Source organism: Mytilus galloprovincialis, chromosome 13 (genome assembly GCF_965363235.1).
Source record: "Mytilus galloprovincialis chromosome 13, xbMytGall1.hap1.1, whole genome shotgun sequence".
NCBI lineage: Eukaryota > Metazoa > Mollusca > Bivalvia > Mytilida > Mytilidae > Mytilus > Mytilus galloprovincialis.
Window position 1 is genome coordinate 38907638 of NC_134850.1, and position 27637 is coordinate 38935274.

General features: G+C 31.5%; 1 protein-coding gene across 1 annotated transcript; it reads right to left on the reverse strand.

Moving 5' to 3' along the window:
* Positions 1 to 1398: 1398 nt before the first annotated feature.
* On the reverse strand, positions 1399 to 22208 carry LOC143057512 (uncharacterized). Its single transcript, XM_076230822.1, has 13 exons — positions 22192 to 22208; positions 21381 to 21439; positions 20400 to 20521; positions 19029 to 19119; positions 14027 to 14138; positions 8268 to 8442; positions 7077 to 7266; positions 6503 to 6711; positions 6045 to 6148; positions 4191 to 4207; positions 3383 to 3528; positions 2310 to 2486; positions 1399 to 1590 (listed from the first exon to the last, which is right to left on the reverse strand). The coding sequence occupies exons 1-13, from the start codon at positions 22206 to 22208 to the stop codon at positions 1399 to 1401; spliced, it is 1611 nt and encodes a 536-aa protein (XP_076086937.1).
* Positions 22209 to 27637: the final 5429 nt, after the last annotated feature.

Sequence of the window (27637 nt, forward strand, 5' to 3'; positions counted from 1 at the left end):
GTGCTTCTTGTGTTTTATTTTTGGCCTCTAATAGTCTCTTAACTGACATGAAAATTCTAAAAATAGAAAAGACATTGAGCTGCTCAAAATTTGTTATTTTTTACATTAAAATTCATGTTTATGAAAAACATTTAGTTTGTAAAGATTAACTTTATAAATTGAATTAAATCACTATGCTTGTCCCCCGTATCATAACTGTAAAAGGGGGAAAAAAAGAAAAAACCAAACCGTTTTTTTTTCACTCTTTGCATTCTATATTTTTCGTTATTGTAGAGCTTAGCCCAAATACGTTTTCTCAATTTATTTTTCACGATCTAGGTTGTGCAAATATGACATTTAGGTGAAATACTATTCTAAGATTAGGGAACATTTTACGAGATTCAGTAAAAACAAGATTTTGTTGTACAACATTTGAAAATGATAAACACCGTGGACAATAGTATGACTTAATAAAGTATCCACTGACATACATATAAAAAAACATAATTACTTACTGTACAGCTCCCTTTCCTACTTTTGCTATAGATGACACAGGATCTTTAATGATTGTCCTGAGTCCATCAACAATATCCTTTAAAGACTTGAAAATAATTCTAGCATTCTCAGGAATTGTTATGGTGACTGTTTCATATAGTTGCTGCAAGTATAATGTTACATCTTTTAAAGATTCTATCAAGTGATTGCTGCTTGTGATAAGTGTATAAGCAGTTCTGTCATGATTTGTCAGAACAACCTGAACAATACTTTCATGAGGTAGGCATTAATGCCATGATGATAAACAAAGAAGGTGATGGACCTATCACCACACAAGCCTTAATAACACAAGGTCAATACACTGAATGAAATGTAAACTAGAGCGATTGATTGAATGTTGTTGAACACCACTTTCAGCAGTATTCAGCTATTCAATGGCAATTAGTTTTACTTTATCTGCCTCCTTTTATCAAATGTAACAACATATCAAGTAAGGCTGCATGTAGTCCAATATAAAACATCCTAAAACTATTTTCACAAACAAATTTTTATCTTTTTTTGTAGAAAATTTGACCTTGACTTTAGACATAACAATATAAAGTGAAATCATCTGCTATGTAACTTTAACCTTGACCTTTGATATAATGACCTGAATCTGAGTAATTTGTGACAATGCTCTCAGGTAAGGTTACAATCCAATTTGTAGTATTTGATTAAGCTTTTGGTATCAACTTTCTTGCAAAAATTTCAGTATATTTTATTGACTTTGACCTTGACCTCTGAAACAGTTTCTTGAAAAAGATAATTACAACCATGTTTAACTTCATTTGCATTATTTATAGAATTATAAAGCTAAAACATGTTAAGTATAAAATTAAAGAGATGTTGCAGTGAAACATGAATGTCTTCAGTTAAAATTAAATTCTAGATCATTATATAATTCTCAATTATACTTACACTAAAAAATACACGAACATCAGTTTTCAAGTTATTGAGAAATTTTTCCACTCTGGCAACTAAATTTTTTACAGGTTTTAGAAAAGATGGCAGTTCTTTTGGATCATAATCACCAAGTCTTTTCATTGCTTTCTTGGACACACTTCTTAAATCTGCTACCTTGTATGTTTAAAAATAGTATGAATTTAAAATATCAGACATATATATGAAACTAAATGAAGCAATGGATATGATAATGCATCACATGGTATAGCATGCTACCACATTGATAACAAAATTTTCAGAAAGTCCTGATTGTAGTTGCAGAGAACAATGTGATGAAAATTTGTTACTTTGCTATTATGAGTAAGAAAATATATATATATATTGGTAAACAGTAGATGGTTAAGGAATGAATCTGGAAAAGCATTACACTGTAGAACATGCTCAAATAAAGATTGGTATCAAGTTTCAGCAAGCTCTAATTTGTAGTTCCAGAGAATAGATTAACAAAATTCAATAAAAAAGACTGAAATACAGATAGAAGGATGGACACAAACCAGTTTACACCATCTTTGTAGAGAGAGTAAATTAATTTATTTGTTTTATTCATGAATGAGTTTATGCATACTTTAATTTAGCTGTAAACAACCCAGGGTATACTTGGGCATCTGAATATGGTCACCTAGAATTCTCCCATCTGGCATCAACTTATTGAATAGGGGTGTAATATTTTGACTACATACAATAAATATATTACTGTGTTCAGTCAGAATGGGATTATTGAATATTCTAAAAAAATTTAATGTCTAAACGTTTAAAAAACCTTTGCAACAACTTTTAGAGAAACAACTCATCAATCAATTCTTAAAGAGTCCTAATCTTATTACTTTAAATACCTTTTTAGGAAGCTGCATTAATGAGTCAACAAAAGCTAATACCAGATCATTCAAATTTATTTTTCCTTCTATCAAATCTTTAATCATTTTTATTCCTGCATTGACACCTCCTAGAATTGATGGTATCACTTGATCAAATCTTGTTGCCAGTTTGGACAGAACTTTAAAATCGCCTTCCTAAAATATAAACATGTCATGATAATTTGAGAGAAAAAAGTATGTCAAAAGACATTTTAAGGTTTTGAATCATTCTGCAACCATTATAACTCATTTCCCACGTGCACAGAAAGACAAAATTTCACAACCAAAATTCATATCCTTCAGCCTCTAAGCTTCCATCAGTTCATTCCTTTTCAAGTCTTTGACCCTTAACCCTTTTACCAATAGCTGCCCAGACAGAAGCTACTCTGAGACAATGGCTTCCCTACTACTACTCAAGTGGGAGATCTTCATAATAAATGTCAATAAAAACTTGTTTGTAGTTATTTGTGTCTTTATTTCATCATGTTCATTCACTAACACCATGTTCACAGTTTTGTTGATGTTTTGATAACTTTTTCTTCATTAATTATTCAAATTTCTCAAATTTTTCGTCATAATTATCTAAGCGAAATTCTCAAAATTCTGCTCTTTGACCCAAAATCGTGATTTTTAAACTAAAAACGGCAAAATTTGGAAAAAATTTAATAAGGCTGTACAAATTCCTACATAAAACGACATTTTTTGTCAAAAAAGTATACTAGTTTGGCTTCAATTCTTCCATATTCTTTTTAAAAAAATGTTCCCGCATTTCAAATTCTTGTAAATTCCGTAAATTCGCCATGATTACACTTTCATCCAGGTTTTCAAAAAAGAAAGATAACTCGTGTTTGCACTGTTTTGAGCGGGAAATATGAAAGAGGTTTTCCCATCCCGGTAAAACGGGACTCATCATCAGCTGTCTGAAGCGTGAATCCTGGTAAAGAGGGACTCTTTGGTGAAAGGGTTAATGACATCCTTTTTTTTGTTTTTTTTTTATCAAACTTTTCATGAGTTCACTCTGAAATATCATTTTCAAAAGAATATAAAACTACCTGTAGAATATTAAGATTGTATGATGTTTCCCCCTTGAAACAGATTCTTGCAAGTAATATATCCACATTCACTCCAATCATTCCTAAATGGAGTCTGGCATAGGCTTCATCATGGACATTAACTTTAACATACCCTGACAATGGAGCTGTGAAGAAAGATATAAAATCATTACAAATTTCATTTATCAACAATTTGTGATTGCATGTTCTTCCTTAATGAAAAAAATCTTGTTCATGAATCAATAGACAGAACTTACATGTACCTATCAAACAGGAAATATTGGGTCCAAAATTGTACAACTATGAAGCTTGTCACCAAATGTCCAGAAGCTTTGATATGAAATAAATATCATGAATGAAATGCAATTAACATTCTTATTGGTGGCCTTTGGCTGCTATCTGCCCTTTGGTCAGGTAGTTGTCTCTCTGATATATTCCCTGTTTTCATTCTCAATTTTATTATAAGTGCACAAATATGAATGGCATATATGTGTGCAACAAACAAGAAGAATATGTGTCACACAGTATAGCTCATTAATATAATGCTTGGTATCAAATATATAGTATAGCCTGGGATCCGGCCCAATCTAGCTGCACGTCGTAAGGGCCAGGTGGGGAACGTGTGATCGATTCAGTGCCAGTTGACTCTGAATCTAAAGTGAGGCTGAATAAATATTTGCATAAATTTTGATGTTTGATGTAAATCAGTACAATTGGAATCCAATTGACACCTTGGACATGTGAAATCTTAAACTTTTAACTTTCTCACCAGGCGATTGCTGATAAGAATTAACCCTTTTCTGCTTACTAATTATCATCATACTACTAATTAGATATGATAACACTATACATCAATTCATAAAGAAAAAAAATTACAGTCTAATTTTTACTAATTGATGTTAAACAAGAATTGATTGGATACAGATGTAAAACAAACATTGAGGACAAAATTAGTATTAACCAATCATTGACAGGCAGTACATTGATACACGCCTGGCTATACTGACAAGATTAGCCAGGACCCCAGGCTAATATATAGTATCTCTTGTTTTTTTGTTGCCTAAAAATGTGAGGATTATCCTATTGATATTAAAATTAAACATGAAATAAGCTGCTACAAGTGACTCAATCATAGAATCTTTGGAGTATAAATGTATAAAGTAAAATTTGCTTTTAACACCTGATATTTTCCAAAAAGCTCTTTATAATAATTGGTAAAGGAAAAAAAATGCTTTTTTAAAAGAAATAGGATAACACATAAATAATTTCAGTTGTAAACATGAAAAGGTAACAATTTATTTACCTATTTTCAAAGCTAGATAATTCGACATAATGAATCCAAATGACCCTCCAAGGTTACTGGAACCAAGAACTTTCCTCCAGTCTACTGATGGAGCCTGAAGCTTAAATTGTAATCCTTCAAAGAAACTCCTTTTTTGTCTTCTGTGAGGTCCCAATGTCTGCTCTTCAGATACACTGGTGGTATTCATGGCAGGATTTCGAATTCTAGAATATCTGTATAAAATTGCTTATTTACAATTATTACTATAGAGATATATGTACTTGTATTCAAATGTTTTATTATATTTCCTCTTCACTATTTAATTATTCCATAGTGTTCTTTTTTCATTGAAGATGTGTTTTATTTTAATTACCCTTTTTCAGATATATTTGAGATAAACTTATAATGATGCATATGTATATAAATAGGACTGAACTTTTCAAAACCGATGTGATAATAACTGAAGGTGTCATATTCATTCATAAAGATGCAGTAAACCAACTTATTTTCCAGAGTATTTCTGTTCATGTATATAAAGATAACTGAATATAAACTTTGCACGTCCACTTGTATTTTTGTCCATCTGATGAGTTAAGCCTTTCTCAACTGATTTTTATAGTTCTTTTTATGTTGTACTGTTATACCACTGTCCCAGGCTAGGAGGAGGGTTGGGATCCCGCTAACATGTTTAACCCCGCCACATTATTTATGTATGTGCCTGTCCCAAGTCAGGAGCCTGTAATTCAGTGGTTGTCGTTTGTTTATGTGTTACATATTTGTTTTTCGTTATTTTTTTACATAAATAAGGCCGTTAGTTTTCTCGTTTGAATTGTTTTACATTGTCTTATCGGGGTCTTTTATAGCTCACTATGCAGTATGGACTTTGCTCATTGTTAAAGGCCGTACAGTGACCTATAGTTGTTAATGTCTGTGTCATTTTGGTCTTTTCTGGATAGTTTTCTCATTGGCAATCATACCACATCTTCTTTTTTATATTTGCAATTAAACACTTGTTTTATACAAATATCAGCAAAGTTTAATTTTGATTCAGTTATTTGCCTGTCCCAAGTATGGATACTTGTCAATGGTTACACATGTAATAAGGAAAATTGATGTCTATGGCAGAGATTTTATAGCCTGTTTTAAATTAATTAACTTTTTTTTTAATGGGATATAAATCTTGACATACTGCAGACATGGTTGGTCAATATTGGTCACTGTATGTTGACCTCTTGGTATTTTTTTATTAGAATTATAAACTATGGTTTGGTTAACCAACCGCTGTCTACTTTATGTGCATTCAAAATTCATTTCTTTTACTCACAAGTAAGAAATTATACAATGTGAAATGCATCACTTCTATACACCATAACGTTTTACCTATTATAAACTGACTTTTGATGAGCCTGATAGATTAGATTAGCTTCATATCTCACTTCTTCATTCTCATCATTCATGGCTGCTTTGAATATTGCCTCAACTGCCTACAATAGAAACCAAAAATTTGGAAGGATTTCTAAATGTAAATGATCATGTAAAATATTTTTTTTTCTTCCAAAATTTCTTATTGCATCATATATGTATATATATATAAAAATACGAGAATAATCTTGTTTTCCAAAGATTATTTAATTCATAGCTGAAGACCTACAAATTTAAACTAGTGTCTCCCAAAAAAAGACACAAAAGTGTAAAATACCGTAGAAGTTCCAAGTCTTCAACTTTATATACAATATATATTTCCCATTAAAACAAATTTTCACAACTTAAAAGTGATATTAAAAGAAGAAGACTTCTATTAAGAATATTTTTTTTTATAAATCTGCACAAATCTTTACCACTTCAGTGTCATATTTCCTGAGGGCATGTACACCTGCTCTTTTGATCCATGGTGAGTTGGTAGCATTGATATGAGAAACAATAAACTCATAGGAATGGTCAATAGCAGCATTTCCAAGGGTTTCCAACAGAATCACATGCTTCTTATCATATTCTTCTTGTTCTACTTCTGACTGTGTTGATCGTTTCTGTCTGTACAACCAGGGATCTAACATTTAGAAATCAGAATACAAATTGAAAAATTTAATCATCTAAAATAGAAGTCAATTTCAGTTTTTGTTGTCAACCTGGTATGATAAATATTGAAACATGTTTTCTATTCAAATTCCATTTGCATTGTCCATACTTAATATAAATTGACACAGAAAGTATATCTCCTGCATAAAATTTCATAAGTGCAATTGTGATAAATCAAAATGACATAAGCTAAAACATTTTAACCATGTCACATAACTGAAGGTGCATGGCCAAATCACTACCATGAAAATGAGGAAAAATGGAAGAAGGAATGGGTATGGGAAATTAATATACCCCCCCCCCCCCCATTTGTCAATTAATACTTAAATTTCTCACCATGCATCCCTAATAAAACCTGTACTCTGGAAGTTATGTTCATTGCTCTCTCTTTTTCACCACCATCATATAATTTCTTTGCAGCAGCTCCCATGGCTAACATAACTCTATCATATAAGTTTCCAACATAGAATGATGCTGGATACTTTTCTGGGTGAAAACAAATATCTTCCATACTTTGAAGAATAACCTGAATTTGAGTATGAAATAAATTTAAACAAATATTATTTTGATACATAGCAAGTATAGTAACAGACCAAAGAGTATACAGTGAAAAACCAGCTGCATGATATCAACTTATTTTTCCTATGTAAACATATTTTTAATTTTAGTTTCTTGTGTATAATTTAGAAGTTAGTGTGACGTTCATTTTCATTGAACTAGAACATATTTGTGTAGGGCCAGCTGAAGGACTAGTCCAGATGTTGGAGTTTCTCGCTGTATTGAAAACCCATTGGTGGCCTTTGGCTGTTGTGTGCTGTATGGTCCGGTTGTTGTCTCTTTGACACATTCCCCATTTCCATTCTCAATTTTATATAATTATTCACTGTTGTCATTTGGAAGCAAAGCTTTCAATTTGAAAATTTTGGTGTGAAGTTAAATTCAGTGGAAAAAGTGACAAAATCGACAGGAAAGTTAATGAAAATAAGATAAATACAAAGGTCACAGAATTTTATCACAAAATAAAGTCTCAATCTTTTATATATATAAGTTCAAGTAGATTCACACTTAATTACTTTTATTATAACTTGGCTCTCACACATTTTAATTGGAGTTGCCAATTGACATAAGTTCAAGTTACTAAGCCTCACTCAGGGTTCCCGCTAAGGATTTTTGAAGGCAAGTCCAGGGACTCTTCATTTTTAGCCATGATGAGTCTAACAGCAAGAAGAAAACATTTTATTGCAATATAATGTAATATTTTAGTCTCCATTTACTAACAGAGCAATTAAATGCCATTAAATTCAGATCCCTTTTAAACTTTTGCTATAAAATGATGATATTTGTGTTTAACTGTGTTCAGTTTATACAAAATTTTTCAATCTTGATGCATCTGTGGACTCATCAGTTTTAAAAATGGTGAGTCCAGACAGATTTTGATGAGTCCAGGACTCGTGGACTCGCCTTAGTGAGAACCCTGAGTTAGCAATTGAAATTTAAATAAATATTTTTCATATCATTTCAACTTACTGGATGTGGTGGCTGATGAGAACTGACAATATGTATCATGTACTGGACAATAAGGTCAGGATCTGGATTAGGTTGGAGGAAAATCATGTTGGCAATGATCTCTCTACTTATATTTGTTTCCATTGATCCAAATGCATCTAACATGATAACAGTTGACTGTCTGTTTTCCTGCAGTCTGAAAGATAATTAATGAAAACAATTAAAGTTCATGTCTACATTCCTTAATCATAAACTCAAGCTTATAATTATTACAGAACACCATAACACAAGTAATCCCATATTAACTCTCAGATCCAGACCATTGTTTTATCAAAGCCTGTTTTATAAATCTTCAAACAGTAATTACAGTCAAACCTGATTAAACCGGACCCTGAATAAACCAGTTTTCTGTCCATTCCGGCCGAAAATGATAGTCCCATTTTTTCCCCTTCAAAGTGTTTGTTAAAATACCCTTTGTAAACCGGACCCTGTGTATTCCGAATTCCGGTCTAATTATGCAGTCCCAATACTCTTAATTACATTAATTATGACCTGTCAAAACCGGTTTGTCCAATTAATTTAATCAAAGAGCTGATAGCTCTGAAGTGGAAGAAGGTGAATAAAAGGTAACTTGAATTACCATAAAAGCAGCCCCACTTACCCAGGCTGCTTTGTTCCATATCGTTAAAATGTATTTTTTTTCTTCAAACAAGAAAAGGTCATAAGTACATGGATTTCCCATCCGTACAATCATTTTCTATGTTCAGTTGACTATGAAAATTAGGTAAAATCTTTAATTTGGCAGTAATTAAGAAGATCATATCAAGAGGAACACATGTGTACTAAGTTTCAAGTTGATTGGATTTCAACTTCATCAAAAACTACCTCGACCATAAACTTTATAACCAGAAGCAGGACGGACGGACAGACTAGAAAACATATTGCCCATACATGTAAATGGAGCATAAAAATAGTAAGACTTGTTACATACCTGCCAACTTTTGAAAGTTCCCATATGGGTTTTTACTGCACAACAATTTTAAAGGTTACAATTTTTAGCGACGTATTTTGCAAGATCTGGATTGTCTAGAAAAAGTGTCATATTTGTATGATGAACTTACATGCCTTTTCCTTAAGTCTGTTTGCATGATTCTAGTTATATATTAAATCGGTAGAAAAAATATACATGAAGCTAGCAGACCAGGGTTTATTTTCCAGATTAAGAATATTAGATGCTTGTTGAAATTTCCAATTTTGAATTATGCACAAAGATGGACCTTTAACAGGTTGGGAACAACACTCCAAATGAGGGTAACCTAACTGGAAGATCATCACAACCCACTATAAAAAATGAACACAAAATAGAATTTTTCAATAAAATGCTGAAAATAGGCTTTAAAGTATTAAAATGCATTGCAAAAAACAAATATTTCATTAAATAAATTTAAGTAGAATATTCCTATGATATTCCTTTTCATATTGGATACAAATTTTATTGAGTCTACTGCAGACACTTTGTAGTCAAAGTGTTTCAACTGAGGTACTACACAGGCGTCAAAAGGCGTCATTATGGAGTAAAGGGGGTGGCGTCAAAAAGCGTCATTATGGAGGAAAGGGTTAAGTACTGAATGGTCAAAACATCATGTTTTTTTATCGACATAAATTTTGTCATAAATGTAACCAAATGATGTAGAAATTGTGTTTTTTCTTCAAATTTCCATCAAATTGTAATCTTTATAGTTCCATTATTGCCTCTCTATTTGAATAAAATAAAATAATAAGAAGAATCTGTTTCTTGTTTTGTTTTGTTTTGTTTTTGACAAATGATTGTTCACTGCTAGCAAATGAATCATTATATTTATATATCTTATCTGTATATATTTTTGTTCATGTCTTCATCTCCTTATCATTTGTAAATGTATAGACAAATAAGAAAGAAATAAGCTCCACATGTATATTTGCAACATCGTAAATTAATTAGAAAAACATTCTGTGGTAAACAAAATTATGATATAAACTTCAATTTAATCCTTGAAAGGAGGTCTAGATTGCTAAAATAATTTATAAATTTTAATTTTTTTATTTGTCCAAAATCATTTAAATTCCTTTAATCAACATTCTTTTATGATTATTTGATTAAAATATTAATCATTTATAGTCTTTTTACAATTTACATTTTTAAAAGCAAAATAACTGAAAACAGGATAAAACAAAGGGAAGTAACAAAAAAGTATTTCAATATTCCCAATACACATCGTTTTGATAACACAACGGCAGTTAGCCGGAGGTAAACATCGTTGATTACCAGTATGTTTGACACCCAAGCTGTCAAGTGAAGCCATATAATTATACATCTTCTTTGATGTTCAGGTAAAATTTAACACAGGTGTCAATTACACCCGTACAGTAGTAAGAAATGATCAAATATGGCGTCTGAAAAATTTCATACACGGGAGTTTTTTCTCCTAAACGGGAGGTTCACATGTATGTTACGAAGGGCATCTAATTCACATGACAAAGGAAAACCATGAATAAAGACAACACTTTATATATCCTTTTTATTTATATAAAAACAAAATCTTCTTGTCTGCAGGATTGCAAATTCGTAACTTCAAGGGCGAACTTGTAAACAGGGCGAGTTGTCCCGATACCAAATTCATGCATGCGTAATACAAATATCTACAGTTAAAACATCCTGTTACAAGTAAACAAATAACGTACATGTGGATGAGATGAAATCTAATAATTTACATAAATAAAAGGGTCATATTTACGATAGTGATTGTTTTACAATCATAATTTACAAATTAAATGATTCAGATGCCTAATCATGTGTAAAAATCGGTGTCAGGAATCTAAGTTGTTTTGAAATTGTAATACACGAAATGAATGCGGCATACGGAGACTCAATGCCAATGGTCAGCCCCTTAAGTCTTCAGAAGACTTGACGTCTTCTTCCACTAAAAATCGATCAAAACATATCTATTTATACAATATGGCTTTTCAGGATAATCAATTAGTCAGGTGTTAAACTGTGAACTGACAATCGTACAGGAGTGAGCTGTATTATTAATTAAAACATTATAAACGTGTCAATTAAACGAAAAGACACATCGAATATATCTCTGATTGAACTTACGTTGTAACTAGGATGAACAAATTTAAAAAATCGCGGAGTAAGAAATTTACATCGTGATTTCGAAATCCTGGGTTCCCTGTTGTGAACCCCTAAACACATGACCTTGATAATGAAAAACACCCGGATGGCAACAATCAATTGATATTGTACACTGTACGACAACGTTTCGATAGTGATGAAATTATGTTTGATAATATTCTGGCTTTTTAATCGGCCATGGAATTCAAACGTTTCAAATTAACGATCATGGAAGAAAATCGAAATTCTCGTCTCACAATCCAAACAACGCGAGTATTATGATGCAAAAGCAAAACAATGAAAAACGAAGTGAAAGTATTTTAATTTATCAGATATAATTTACAATCTGACAGAGAGAACGTTTACATGCAAAATATCGGACTTCACAAGTCATTAACTTCCGGTCAAAACGGAAACCTGAATAAACCGGCTCACTGTCCAAACCGACTCTTTTTCAAAGTCCCGTAGCCGGCCGGTTTATACAGGTTTTACTGTACTTCAATCATGATGACGTATTACTCTTCATGTCAAAGAAGACCTTTGATATCACTTAGCACTACATACAACTTTGTTGTGTCAATTCTGAGCATATAGAATTTTGTAGAAATCTATAGCCTTTCCCTATGGCTGCTTAAGCTTGGATATTGGACACTAAATCAAGAGATTTACTGCATACAACACTAGCAATAGTTCTCTTAATACAAGTTTACATACATAGATACTAATTGAAAATAAATAACAAACATGGACCTATTCAAGTCCACCTGTTAAGTTGTAATCTACTTTATTGGCTCAGCAGAACCCTTACCAAAAAGTGCTAACATGTTGCACACAAGATGCTCACGTTAGAAACTAACATGATTGCACACGAGTTTTTTAACATGCAAATTAGGTGAGCATTTTGTGAGCAAAAAAATTGCACATATGAAACTAACCTAATTTGCATGTTAAAAACCTCATGTGCAACTGCTCATATGAGCTCTTGTTTCACATGTGCATTTTATTAGATTGCTCATATGAGCAGTTGCTAACATGTTGCACACGTGAATATTATAGTTGACCAAAACAAAATGGCTGCTTTAAAAAAGGAATATTTTTCAAATTTAAATGAAAATCTTAAATAATTCAATTGAAAATAAAATAACTGATACATCATGTTAAAAGAGTTATTCTTTAATTATTGTCAGTTAACCCTTTCACCGATTGCTGCCCAGACAGAAGCTACTCTGAGACGATGGCGTCCCTGGCTACTATTACTCAAGTTGGAAATATTCATAATAAATGTCAATAAAAACTTGTTTATAGTTATTTGTGTATTTATTTTATTCACTAAGACCATGTTCACAGTTTTGTTCATGTTTTGACAATTTTTTCTTCATTAAATATCATAATTTTCAAATTTTCGTCATTATCAAGGTGAAATTCTCAAAATTCGACTCTTTCACCCCAAATCGTAATTTTTTAACCCAAAACGGCAAAATTTTGAAAAATTTTATGAGGCTGTACAAATTCCTCACACTGATCGATGTCCATTCCAACTGTTTTGTACATAAAACGACATTTTATGTCAAAAAAGTATACTAGTTTGGCTTCAATTCTTCCATATTCTTTCAAAAAAAATGTTCCCTCATTTCAAATTCTCGTAAATTCCGTAAATTTCCTCTGATTTTGACACGGTTTTCAACAAACGGAACCGGCATGTTTACACTTTCATCCGGGTTATCCATCAAAGAAAGATAACCAACGTTTGCACTGTTTGAGCGGGAAACATAAAAGAGGTATTCCGATCCCGGTAAAACGGGACTCATCGTCAGCTGTCTGAAGCGTGAATCCCGGTAAACCGGGACTCGTCGGCGAAAGGGTTAATTATGATTTTCATAAAAAAAAAAAAAAAAAAAAAAAAATTATTCAAACAATAATCATGATCATGACTAAAAACATAACATTACATTATAAAACTAATAGAGGGACTTGCAAGTTTAGTACACAATGAATGTCTTTGATTAATAAGTACTGTATTTCAAAAAGTTTAAAAGGAAAAATCTTTATACATGTAGTACTTATTTTGAAGCAACCTGTATATACTGTATATATATTCCCATAAAGGACTTAAAATTGTAATATATTTCAAAATCTGACACAAAAATGAAAATAATGAAATAGAAATGATAACTTACAAATAATTAACCACAGCCACACTGGTTTTATCAGATTTCAACAATGCCTTTCTTCAAATAGCACAATATAGATATGAGCAACCTGATTTGCATACAATTCTTACTTGCATCTCATGTGCTTCACATGTGAAACTTATGTGCTTGTGTTAGCAATTTCTGTACGGGAAGGTTTTATTGAATTGTCAAAAAATTTCTGTCAACAATAAACTCCAGTATGCAAGGACTAAAAAATAGTAATCTTTATCCAAAATTTAACTAAAATACCTGTAATGAAGTATGTCTGTTGCCTGTAAAAGTCTTGTTTGGAGCTGAATTTCTTTTTTCCAAAATAGGGAAATAAAAAAAATATTATTGTTTTTAAATTATTGAATGATATTTCCTGATGGTTTATATACAAAATGGCATTTCAAAAATTCAAGACATTGAATTAGATATCATATATTTACCTCAGGTTCAATTTCAGTAGATAAAATTCAGCAATTTCTGTTAATGCCTTATCTGGAAGTATTTCTAGAATGTTTACTATCTCCATAAAACATCCTGTTACCATTGGAGACCCTATAAATTCATATTTCATATTATTTAAAAAGTAATTGTACACAATATCAGTCATGTCAGTGAAAATTCAAATAAAGAAAATAACAAAAATGTTGGTTGGTTGATTTTGCCAGTAGAATTTATAAGTAAATCTTGAACAGACATGCTTCCATTTTCTTCTTTAAAATTTCATCAATCAATCAATACAATATTTCATTCTCAATACTTAATATATATTTATAAGGAGATGTGGTATGAGTGCCAATGAGACAACTCTCCATCAAAGTCACAGCTTCACTATGTCTTTCTTCTGAAATTTACTTTCAACAAGATGTGTCAAACAGGGCTTCCAAAACTGTCATATATTCCGGTCATTTGTATAATGTCCAGTAAAAGTCCGACTGGGCAAAGCATGAAACGGTCATATACTTTTTAATTTTCAAGGCTTTTTCGGTCTTTTTCACATAATTCACAATCTTTTTGGCCCAACCAAATTTGCCTTTAACATCAACACATTTCCGGTCATAAATGTGACATGATGATTAATTACTATCAAAACAACACCTACTTCAATACTTTCTAATTTTAATCAAGGCTAATTTAGCTGAACTTCTATTCCGTGACAGTTGGACAGCTGAAATCTACCTGTTCAGGTGACAGGTGAACTATGTTCAGTACCGGACATCGTATAAATTGATCGGTTTATTCACAATTTTTTTTCTTACTTTTCAGCGGTTTGTTTTAAATTGATTTAGTCCAAAAGATTAAAATTATTAGAAATTAGTTTCTCAATATGATTTGATGAAAAATTTAAAATGGTTTTAAATGAAAAATCGTCAGAACTACGTCGTATGAACTAGAACATGTATGCGCATGTGCACAGGTGGGAAATTTAATTATGCATCCTACATTTCTTCAAAAATGCTAAAATTATTTGATTCCTGTATCTAACGTTCATTTCAAGTATTTTGTTAAAGAAATAACGTGGAAAGAGCTTCTTCACTCAGTCATGCTTTGTGAACGTACACGGATTTCACGTATCCGTTTATGGTCCATGCTTTACCATTGTCAAGTCAACATCCGGTTAGAACAATGTGAAAACAGATATGAGCACGCTGATGTCCACACTTTGAATGATGCACTGCCAATTTAACAGTTACATCCGAACATCAAATTCATATCATATCAAAGTAAAGTTTAAAATCGTTTTTTTTTAATGTAATGTCAATCATTCAGTGTCTTCCCTAGAAAATTCTTGATGCATGGTGGGTCTAAGATGAATTTGCAACGCGATGCGCAGCATTGTTTTCTAGAATTATTTTTATTACACTTGTGAAATGAATTGTGCATGTCAGTTTAAAAACTTCACATAAATCTGCAATACAGTCAGGAACAATACTTAACATTTTCTCTCAAGGCCAGCCTGGATCCAAAAGTTTTTTCAAGGGCCCTGTAGAATTTTTTTTAGGCTCTACCAGGTTTGTTTTACTACAGGCACATACATATTAATAGTCTTGAATGTTCTTATATAAAAGCCAAAAATATATGTTTGAAATACCTCTTACATGTAGCTTGTTTCTGATTATGATGGAAATAATAAAGGAATTAAATAAACATGACTTTTTCAGAATTAAAATCCATTTAACCATGTATTTTCAGACTGGTGAACTTTATATATATTTGTAATATTATTGAAAAAAAACCAAAAAAAACCAGCCCCCCTTTCCATACCCCTAGATGTAAATTATTTTAATAAAAAAAAGTATTATCAGTTTCACCCCAAGAAATTATTAATTTTTCATGAATAAATCTTAGCAGTTAATCAAAATGATTTCCAAAATGAAATTCCTACTGTCTATAAATAACAATGAAATGTAACTGTTTCCTGTTTTAAATAAGGGGTTTCCCGAATTTTCCCGCCAAAAAGCACATGGCTTTCAACAATTGTAAACAAAGCTTCAATTTGTGATCATGGATTACAGTTTTAATTAATTTAATTTGGATATAGATATTCAACTTAAGGTACAGTCAAGCAATGTTTTTACTTTCTTCTGGATTAAAACTAGTTTGAAAGATCAGTTTCAAAAATAAAAACATCAAAACAAAACAAAAACGATCTGAATTGTGAATATTCAGTGACCCATAAATTTTTTTGAACTCTGCTACGGAGGTCAAAGTTACATCATGTTTCAACCCAATGATGTGCATTCTCTGTTACAACTAATCAACTGCGTTTGATATAAATATTTCGATGTCAGACTTTTGATTTCAAAACGTTAAATTTATACTGCAAAAGGTTTACTTTTTATTTTTTCATGGAAGGATATTTGGAAGCTGTATCAGGCTATAATATTTATCATTAAAACAATTTGAACTCCCGATTTCTATTATGCAATCGAAGTCTTGAATGTTGTTCTATCTAATCAACGTGGTTGTAAAATCACAGCGTTGCGTCTAATTATGATCAATTATCAGTCCAGTGAGTTTGAAACACCTGTAGAGTTTTGTCAATTGTCACTTCATATTATAAGATAATAAAAATTTCACACATAGCGGGATGCATAGCGGGTATGATAAATGCATGGCGGCCGAAATTTTATGCGTAGCGGTACCGCTATGCATGAACAGCCTAGGGAAAACACTGATCATTGGAATGGCCATCTGATTACCATAATTGCCTTTTGTGACTAAATCTTAAGGGATTAAAATCGGAATCAGATATGAAATGTCCGGCTGGCTCAAATATTTTTTGGAAGCCCTGGTGTCAAAGCAACACGAATGGCACCGTCAGAAAAAGTTGAAAAATCTACAATTTCAATAACACATGCAGACACAAACATGATGGTAGTCTCACACATCAAAAATCAGCTCAAAATCTGGAGGCGTATAAAAAAAAAGTCTGTATAATCAAGGAGGTTATATGAGAATATGAGAAGGAGAGAGGACGAAAGACGACAATTACACATAAAATGTTACCGACTTTTCTGTAAGTGGGTGTTAATTAGTTGAGATCGGCTCTGTCACAGAGGGATATTTTGTCCTAATTACATACCCAAGTAAGAAAGGAAACACCTAAGGTGTCATAAACTGACCAGATATATATACAAAACAAGAATGTGTCCATAGTACATGGATGCCCCACTCGCACTATCATTTTCTATGTTCAGTGGACCGTGAAATTGGGGTCAAAATTATAATTTGAAATTATAATTAGAAAGATCATATCATAGGGAACATGTGTACTAAGTTCCAAGTTGATGTAACTTTAACTTCATCAAAAACTACCTTGACCAAAAACTTTAACCTGAACTTCGCACTATCATTTTCTATGTTCAGTGGACCATGAAATTAGGGTCAAAACTATAATTTGGCATTAAAATTGGAAAGATCATATCATGGGGAACATGTGTACTAAGTTTCAAGTTGATTGGACTTCAACTTCTACAAAAACTACCTTGACCAAAAACTTTAACCTGAAGCAAACGGACGGACGCACGGACGAACGGAGGCACAGACCAGAAAACATAATGCCCCTCTACTATCGTAGGTGGGGCATAAAAAGATTTTTTGTGATAAGTAAACTTATTACCAATAAAAATGAAACGAATATCCGTCTCATTCCCGTCAATGTTAATATCAACAGAAAGTTACTTTTACGTTGTTTCTGATAAATTTCTCTATGTTTCAGTTGCAAATATTCCTTCCGGTCGTTACCAGTCACCGTAAATAAAGTACTATGTATATTCGTATATTTTCTATGTTTATTACCGGCCAATTCTCATCAACAGAAATTGAAAGGTGAAGCAAATATCTTTGTTTAAAGCAATGTTGTGTCGAATAAAAATGGCACACTTACTTTCTTTTAAACCCTCATAACTTTGTCATTTCCTTAACTTTTTTCACCGTAGACAGACGAGTGATTTTGAAATTGCACGTCAAATCTTATCCATATCATAAACACCTATACACTGTATTGTTACCAAAATTACACCTGAACTTTAATGACCCAGTCACTTATAACAACCATGTGACATATGCGATTTATCTAATAGCCCAAACTGCTTGCGGTAACAGCCTGGTACATCAGAGGGCCATGTCAAGTGGGTGATAAACATGTCGGTTTCTTTATAATTTTATCATTTTTCTCTGATCGAATTGCTATCCTGGGGATGATAATTTTGTATCAAGCAGAGTGTTCACTCTCCTTTTCATATAACCTCCTTGGTATAATTAACTGTGATTTTCAACAATTTTCAAAGTTGTAAACCCTTAATTTTGGCAAAATTAGAGAAGCGGAATGAAACTTAAACTTGATCTGTAACTCATTATGAGTAACTCACATACCAAAAATTAGCCCAATATCTGAAAGCGTTTAGAAAAAAAGTCTGTATATAAACTCTGATTTTCAACAATTTATCAAAGTCCAAAGCCTGTAATTTCGGCAAAAATTAGCGGAGCAGAATGAAACTTAAACTTGATCTGTAAATTGTCATGGTTAACTCACATACTAAAAATCAGCCCAATATCTATAGGTGTTAAGAAAAAAAATCTGTATAATGGTTTGTTGCGGAAGGACTGAATTACGGAATATCTGAATTACAGAATTTCAAAATTACAGACAAGCTAGGGTAAATGTATATGGCACCAACAACTTTGTTGCAGGGCCATAAAAAAATACTGGGCATTTTTACTGTTCTTGTAAATTAGTTGAAAACACAAAATTTTCACCTGATATGGAAAGCACAGACTAACCGACAAATGCACAGAATGGAAAACATACTATGATAAAGAGGGATATAAAAAAAGTTCAGCTTTGAACCTTAATAAATTCAATAACACCAGTTGGTTATTGAAGTTGCTGTAACATTTAACAAGTATTTAAAGAGTTATGTTATAATTATATTAAAATACCTTCAGCTGGTTCATTCTTGATACAAATGATATTGTTCTCTATTTCCTCTTTCTCTTTATCTATATCAACAATTGGCTTCTTTCTCTGGTACTGCAGTGAAAACATATTTATGCAACAAGCAAATAATACATAAAAATTATAATGTTGCATCAAATTTAACAAATTATCTTTACATTTTAAAAATAGCCCTTCACAAACTACTAAAATTATGAAAAGGTTCTGTTATAAGACTGTTTTTTGACATTGCTAAATGTATCGTCAATACTGCAAAGTATATTTAAGAATGTAAAATTAATCTAATCAATTACTAATAAATTATCAAACATCTTACTAAATATGAAAGCTATTGGGACAAAATACTATCGAGGATTTGAGATGAATGACAGTAAGTTAAAGGGACACAACTCAATAAAATAAGTATATATTCAAAGGGACAGTGTCTATAAATCTGTTATTGTAATTGATGTTAAAGTTATCCAAAAAATTTCAGACTTTGAGCAATCTTAGAGCTTTCCATATTGTATAGTCTATTTTTTCACAGCCATATGTTATCTTCTAGATACTTTTACATCTGGCTGTGGACGGAATCTTTGTGTCTACTGGACATCTGTAAGTTCCAATGGTATAAAAATTTGTAGTGGTTTTATTTATCAATGATATCATAATACAATTTAACAAAAATGTGTCCCCAGTACACAGATGACCCATCCGGACTATCATTTTCTATGTTCAGTGGACTGTGAAAATGGGGGAAAATCATTAAAATTAGAAATTAGGAATTAAAATTAGAAAGATCATATCATAGGGAACACGTGTACTAAGTTTGAGTTGATTGAACTTCAACTTCATCAAAAACTAACTCGACCAAAAACTTTAACCTGAAGCGGGACGGACGAACGAACGAACAAACGGACAAACAAAAGGACGCACAGACCAGAAAACATAATGCCCATAAATTGGGCATAAAATGTATGTCTTTTTCAATGAGTGTCAATGTAAGATCAAACAAGAATATGTCCACAGTATACAGATGCCCCACTCACACTATGTTTCTATGTTCAGTGGACCGTGACATTGGGGTAAAAAATCTAATGTGGCAATGAAATTAGAAAGATCATATCATAGGAAACATGTGTACTATGTTTCAAGTTGAGTTGACTTCAACTTCATCAAAAACTACCTTGACCAAAAACTTTAACCTGCAGAAGAAGGGATGGACAGACGAAAAAACAATCAGATGGATGGACGTAAGAACGGACGAACGAACAGACAGGCAAAACTGAAAAGTGAGGGCATGCACAGACTAGAAAACATACGCCCATAAAAGGGGCATAAAAATAAGTTGTAACTGAGGACAGTATGATACATACCTTATCAACATGGATACTGCTGGTCAATAAATTTTCAACAGGTCTACCTAAAACATCTTCAACAGGCTTGCTTGTCAAGAAAATTAATTCTCCTTTGCTCAAAACAGTCATTTCGGGGTATTCTAAAATGGTATAATTATAACAGCATTAAATGAATTGAATCACAATTACCATTCACAGATTTCAAGCAATATAGTAATGGTACATTTACAAACTCCTTAGCCTTGAAGTTGCAGAACAGGCATTAAGAAAATAATTTGAACCAACTGACATGTTTTCCAATACTATTTTTTTTCTTTTATAAATTAAGGCATTCAAGCTAATCAGGGGCAAGGAATTTGTAACAATACATGGAACAGATCAGTTCATATTCTTAAATGAGTTCTGTTAACCGAAAAAAAATTCTTAAAAGTGTTTAATCATAATCTCAGTAAATTAAATGAAACCATTTAATTTGTTCAATAAGAATCAACACGATCAAATGAGGAATGTTTAAAAAAGACCACAAATGCCATCTTGGTAACTTTTAAATGAGGACTATTTGTAGGCTTCACTTAATCATCAATTTAGTATGGCTGTAGGGTTTGAAAACAAATCGTAATTTGTAGTTTCAGACATGTCAGAAAAGGTTTTAAAATAAGGCAATCAGTATGATTAGTATGAAGAAAGATTTCCTTATGTTGCGATATTTTTCATATTATACACACCATAATAAGGACATTTAAAGTTCCTGTCAAGTTCAACTGAAATAGGCAAAGCAGTTTCTCTGAAGAAAGAAACTGTGAAAGGGAAATTACTAAGCTAAAACAAAAGTCTGTGATTGATCAAGTACTAAGTCTGACAATAAACAAAAATATCTTTTTAAATTCAACAATTAAAGAAATATTCCATGCTCATATATTTTAATAATGCTCATCTATTTTAATAAAGTTTAGAGTATATTTTCAATAAATAAGTATGGAATATATCATAATGACCTACCCATATCTGAAAACTGATTAACTGGTTGTACTTTTCTCATATTCTGATGTGGATCAAATCTAGTAAAAGGAAAAGAAATATTGAAAGCTATATTTAACAGGCTTACACAACCATGACAACTGTATATTCATCAACAAAGCAATTTTCAAACATTTTTAGCAACATGCATAAATATTTCATTGTAATGTTTTATGTGCATGATGTGTAGCAAATTGTTCTTATGGTATCATTGTCTTATATTTTTGTTAGAGATACAAATGTATCTCATATTCCTCATTTCAAATATGGAAATGCTGAAAAAAAGCGATAATAATAAGCATTTACAGGAATTCACAACAATAAAAAGTATGTACATGTATGATCTGGGTAAACAAAAAATGTTATTCTATTAAAAGGTACCAATTCAACACTAATTTAATCTTTGAATATTGTTTTTATTGGTATAAATATCAATAAAATCAGTAATCCAGTTAAGTCTTAGATCATGATTTGTTTATTAGTTGTCATTGACTTTGAACTAGCTGACAGTAACTGCAAGTACTTTAAGATCTTTACTTAGTGTCTTTTTTTTATGTATGTTTAGATATGCTGCTACATTTATGTCAAGTGTGATGTCTGCCATATTTGTTTTGTTATAAATGTTGCTGTTAGTATTATAGCTGACTATACAGAAGGGGTTTTGATTTCATTTTTAAAAAGAGTACTGTTGCCTATAATTGCTTGAATCCACTTCGTTTGAGCTTTGATTGATAGTTGTCTCATTGGAAATCATACCACATCTCCTTACTTTCAATTTTACAATAAAGCTTACCCTGGAGTGCCAGTCATGGCTGTAAAGTTGTCCTGTATTAAAACCTTATGCAGAATGCCCAGTTTTTTGTGGTAGTAGAGTGTCTACAATATTAAACGCAATTAAAACCAATAATTCAGACCTGGTCAGAAAGAACATACAAGAAAGTATTACATTATATATATAATTTAAACCAAATAGTTCCTAAGCATAGCTGTATCTTTGTCAATAGCTGGTATATTTGGTTAGTTGTGGTATCAAATGATCACTGTAGAAACCTCAGTGTTAAAAGATTTATCTGAATAATAAAGAAGTATTTGAAATTTTGATAGAAGGGTACTTTTGACCTGTTGTTCAGATCAAAAGTTCCTGTTTTTGTACTATCAAACTTCAGGGAACAAGTACGCTCTAATATGCGATTAAAGGTATGTTGATTTTTGCAGAACAAGTTGGGATAAGGTACAGTTTTGACATGAAATAACTGCCACTTTATTTGAACTTAAGACAAAGTAGCCATTTATGCATGAAATTGCAGAATTTAACATAGATAGCAATGGGGCTATGAATTGGTGGTTTTATACCATAACATATACCCTGTATACCAATAAACAGCTACACCATGAGTTTTATATGAATCTGTCATAAAACTAAAGGTACATCTTACATAGATCATAAAATGATAACAGTATTCACTGGTTAAAAGCATTTTGTTTTTCAGAAAGATAAAATCTATTTTGGGATTTGATGGGCATTTTTTTCATTCCTGCAGAAGGTATAAAAATAAACTAAGTTGGGATGCAACTTTGAGATGCCCCTTTCAGGTAACAACTGTATTGTATTGATTGAGGGTGGTAATGGGAGTTTATAATGAATAACGGTAAAATTCCTTCCCAAATGACCATGATGACTATTAACACTTAATTTTTGGTGTATGATGATAATGTACACTTTTTGAGATACTAAAAAAAATGGACGATTTTGACAAATCACATCAATTTTTCCCAAACATGACTGTAACAACAATTATTTCAGACCTCTGACGAATCACAATATGGATATTTTGACGAATCACAGTAATTTTAACCAATTTGATGCTAACAGTAATTAACTGAAAATTACCATTTGATGCCTGAAAGTAAAGGGCACTATACTATTACTACCCTCTTGATTGGCATTGACAATATAGAGAGACAATAGATATGTACAATAGGTGATTAAAAGGGTGTAATAAAGTGGACAGTATCAGTTCTGGAAATCTCTGAATTCGGTAACGTTAACGAATACAATAACAGTTACTGAATTCATTAACTGAACCATTAACAAAATTCGGTAACTTCAGAATGGTTTTGATATTTATAAATATATAAGGAAGTGATAAGGATTTTGGAACATTTGACATCTGTTTTCATCAACCCGTAGATAGATTTTAATTTTACCTGGCAGAATTTGAGAAATTTTTCCCAGCATGCCATTTTTTATTTATAAATGCCAAGATCAAATAAACATTGAAGTTACCGAATTCGTTAACTGATTACCAAATTCGGAGATTTCCAGAACTGGTATCAAGTGCAGGTGTTTTTATTAACTGTACACCTTCTGCACAAACGAAAAAATTATGCCCATCAATATCCAAAAAATATTGAACTTATGTTTCTAGAACACCAAATGCATTTAACTTTTAACTTTTATATATCTATTGGTGTCAACGTATATTTGTTCCACCTAACAGAAGTTCCACTGGAAACTTTGTTATAAACAATACCAGAACACCTATATCCTATTGGAACAAATATTCTATACTATTTTTTCCTTTTGGAACTTATCGTCCTATCATATGTTTTCGTATCAACCACATTTCGTCGGTTTGGACTGCATACGTGTACATTGTGGTGTGTTTTACTGTTTCTTTATTTAGAATTATAACACCACTCCAACTTGACAAATTTAAAACATATTTAACTGGATTTTTAAAGACGTTAGAACAAATTTGATAAAACTGACCTATTTAGCCATTTTTATTTTATGTCAAAAATATGCATCACTAGAATGGTTGTGGAAAAAAAATTTGAAGGGTTAAAATAAAGTCCAGATATGTTTTTTGCCTGTCAGACACCGGATCTTCAAGACATGTGACTGACATGTGTTTTTTTGACCATTTTAATTACAAACCAGGGAGTTAAAATTAACAGGGTTCTTATATAAAATGGTTGTTCAAAATTTAATTATTCAATATTTTATTGACAATTCTTTTTATACATCCTTGATACATGAAGATGAAAACAGTCTTAATTTTTATTTTTATTTTAAATCCTAAATTTTGAAACCTGCATTAAATCATGTGTTTTGTACAAACCAGGTGCCAATCTGAAATTAATCAAAATCAAACAATTTCAGCACATGAAACACCAACCTAAAACTATTTACAAGTAATTTTTGGTACTGAAAAGTATTAATAACTTTTTTTATGATTCAAGCGATCACCAGAACCACAACTTTAGAAAATATTAATTTCCGGATTTTTTAGTCATTTCCTTTCCACGTACTGATCCAATTTTTATTTCATACGAAAACATATGACGCTGTTTTTTTGACATACAAAAATCGTAAAGTAAAAAAATAGATATCTAAAATCAATCTACAGGACATGCTTTTTAAATTTGAGTAAACACCTGAATAAAAACTCAACAGTGAAAACTGAAAGCAGTGAAAATTGTTATTAGTACGAAAACACATCACACAATGATATATTATGAAGGAACTTATAATTATATTCCGCGGCAGTGGATGCCAGGCCTTAACACTTTTCTAACCGGACAAGTTAGTCTGTACTCAAAGTAGTTTTTGAGGTTAAAACACAGGTATTTTGTCCATTTAATTTGTTATGTCAGATGCGAGATGAATTTTCATAGGCACTGGCTACGTTTACATGGAAATGTAACAATAATAAAAATATTATTGTTACATTGGAGACTAATTGCCGGAATGCAAAGTTGGGTAAGGAACCGATTAATTACAATTGTAACAATAATTATTGAGGCTACGGTTACATAATTTGTGTTATTGTTACATGAAGAACAGCAATGTACACTAGATTCATTAAACTTAAATCTTCTATAGTTGTGTTGCTTAATTTTTTCATATGTAATAAATAATTAATACTTGTGATAATGATAAAAAATAAATATTATTATTCAACAAATGGTGTCGTTTAAATAGTTTTATGTCGGAGTTTGATGTTCTTAAAGATACTACTTCAGATTAGTAGTGCCAAAGGCGAAAAAGCTAACTGTGAACTTTTAAAATACTATAGTAACTTCTGTATACAAGTGAAGTATCCATTGAGGACGTAATTTCGTTTCAAAATCAGATGGAGCTCGCCCAAACCAAAGGTAAGTTTTTTTCCTTTTTTTTTTAACCTATATACCATACCTGAAGCGGAATTGGATATACAAATTAATTGTTTTGATAAAATTGTCTGTAAAAATAACTTTTGCCGGTTTTTCATATATAATTTAAATTTTATAGTTCGAAATTCGTGTTCACATAAGAGGGAGAGACGTTGTCACTTACCATCTAGTTTAACTTTGTCTTACATATTTTTGGGTGTAAATTGTGTTTTTAAGTAGATAGTTGTGATATTTCATTTTGGAAATCTTCAAATGTTATTATGTCATCCATTTTGGCACTGATTCCGAATGATGTCTGATACCGCGATTTTCATTGCCTAATTATGGGTTAAGGAAAATAAATTTGAATAATTAATTTGATTGGTCAACAGTGGTATAAAAGCGGCCGTTTCAAAGTTAAGTTTGTCTCTTGGCCAGCGACTTGAGTAAGGTCTACTTCTCTCTCCTCTCTTTATATATATATACATAGCCGAGATTTTGTCAGTGATTAAAGTTTGATTAAATATTGTTTCCCCTTCTAAGTAAACTGGTTAAATTTAAGATAAAAATGTAGAATTTTATTTGGTAAAACTTTTCAATCGTTCACCGCAGTGTTCTTCTGATTCTACATTTATTAAATAATTTTGCTATGTCAATTTATAAATAAATTAGCCATATTCATCCACGTGTCGCGGTGCACTCGACTTTCCGTAGAGAGGGTGTTCTGATATTTCAACACTAATATTTAGATAGCTACTACACTTCTTTTTTTATAAATTCAATTTAAAGAAAGAAATAAGTTTATTTTTGCATATTTTGTTGTTTGGTGCTCTACTTCTGTTGTAAACAAAGTACCAATTTATTGAAGTTAAATTGAAGAAAACTGTTTATAGTTTTCTTTGCCTTTTTGATATAATTATACTGATTTTGGATCTCGTTTACACTTGTTAATTGTTACATGTTGATTTATGTTATTTCTATATAAAGTATCTGAACTTAATAAATCTTGAGTCTTCTCTACCAAAACACAATCTCCCAGAGGAACGAACGAGAAACCTGAATTGCTAACGCAGAAATTTGTGGTATATATTTGCCATTGAGACCAATATAAAAGGCATCCGTCGTTAACCATGTTAACAGTATTTTGGGTTATAAATGGAATAAATTACATTTACACTGGTTTAATGTCAAAGGTTGTTGTGTTGGATTTTGTTGGCGATTCCAGGTTCACATAAGTACTCACGAGGGAACGGTGACGCAAAGACACCCGACCCTCCTGTTACATACCTATATACGAAAATTGCTTGGAGTTGTTTCATCAAAAATGTGTCGAACTTTAAAATGCTCCAAAAACCACTTACTGGATATGTAGAAACTGTTATTGTAAATTAGAAATAAAATAAAGAAATTGTATGTAATATATAATGCTACAAAAAAAAGCAACCCATGGGTTAAAAGGTTAAATATTATTATTCAAAACTTAGGTTTATCTTATTTGTAAAATGATAACCTTACTATTAAACCCCTGTTTGGTTTTATAAAACAAAGACTAATTGACCAGGGTTTTCAGGAACAACATGCAAATATTTCAGCATCTCCAAAATTAACATTTTTCCAAAGTGTTTACAAAATGAGTGAACGGGCAGGTTATGTTGATGCTTTAAAAAATAGATCAGATCGATCATCATTATGTAAATTAAGAGTTAGTGCCCATAACCTTGCCATTGAAAGAGGAAGATATTTAAAAGTGCCCAGAGATCAAAGAATTTGTGAAATCTGTAAAAGTGGCGAAATTGAAAATTAACAGCACATGCTGCTACACTGCAGAGGTTACTCCAGTATTAGAGAGACTTTAATTTGTATTAATTAAAAATGTTCAAAATTACAGGAAAAAGTATATCCACATTGTGCGATAAAAATAAAATAAATCTTATACTTAATAATACACCTTATACGGCACTAAAATTATCTTCCTCTTTCGTAACAAATTGTTTAAATGCAAGAAGTAATCTATTGTAATAGATTTTCATTATACCTTTAATCTTTTATTCACACATATATATATATAATTCCGGCATTTA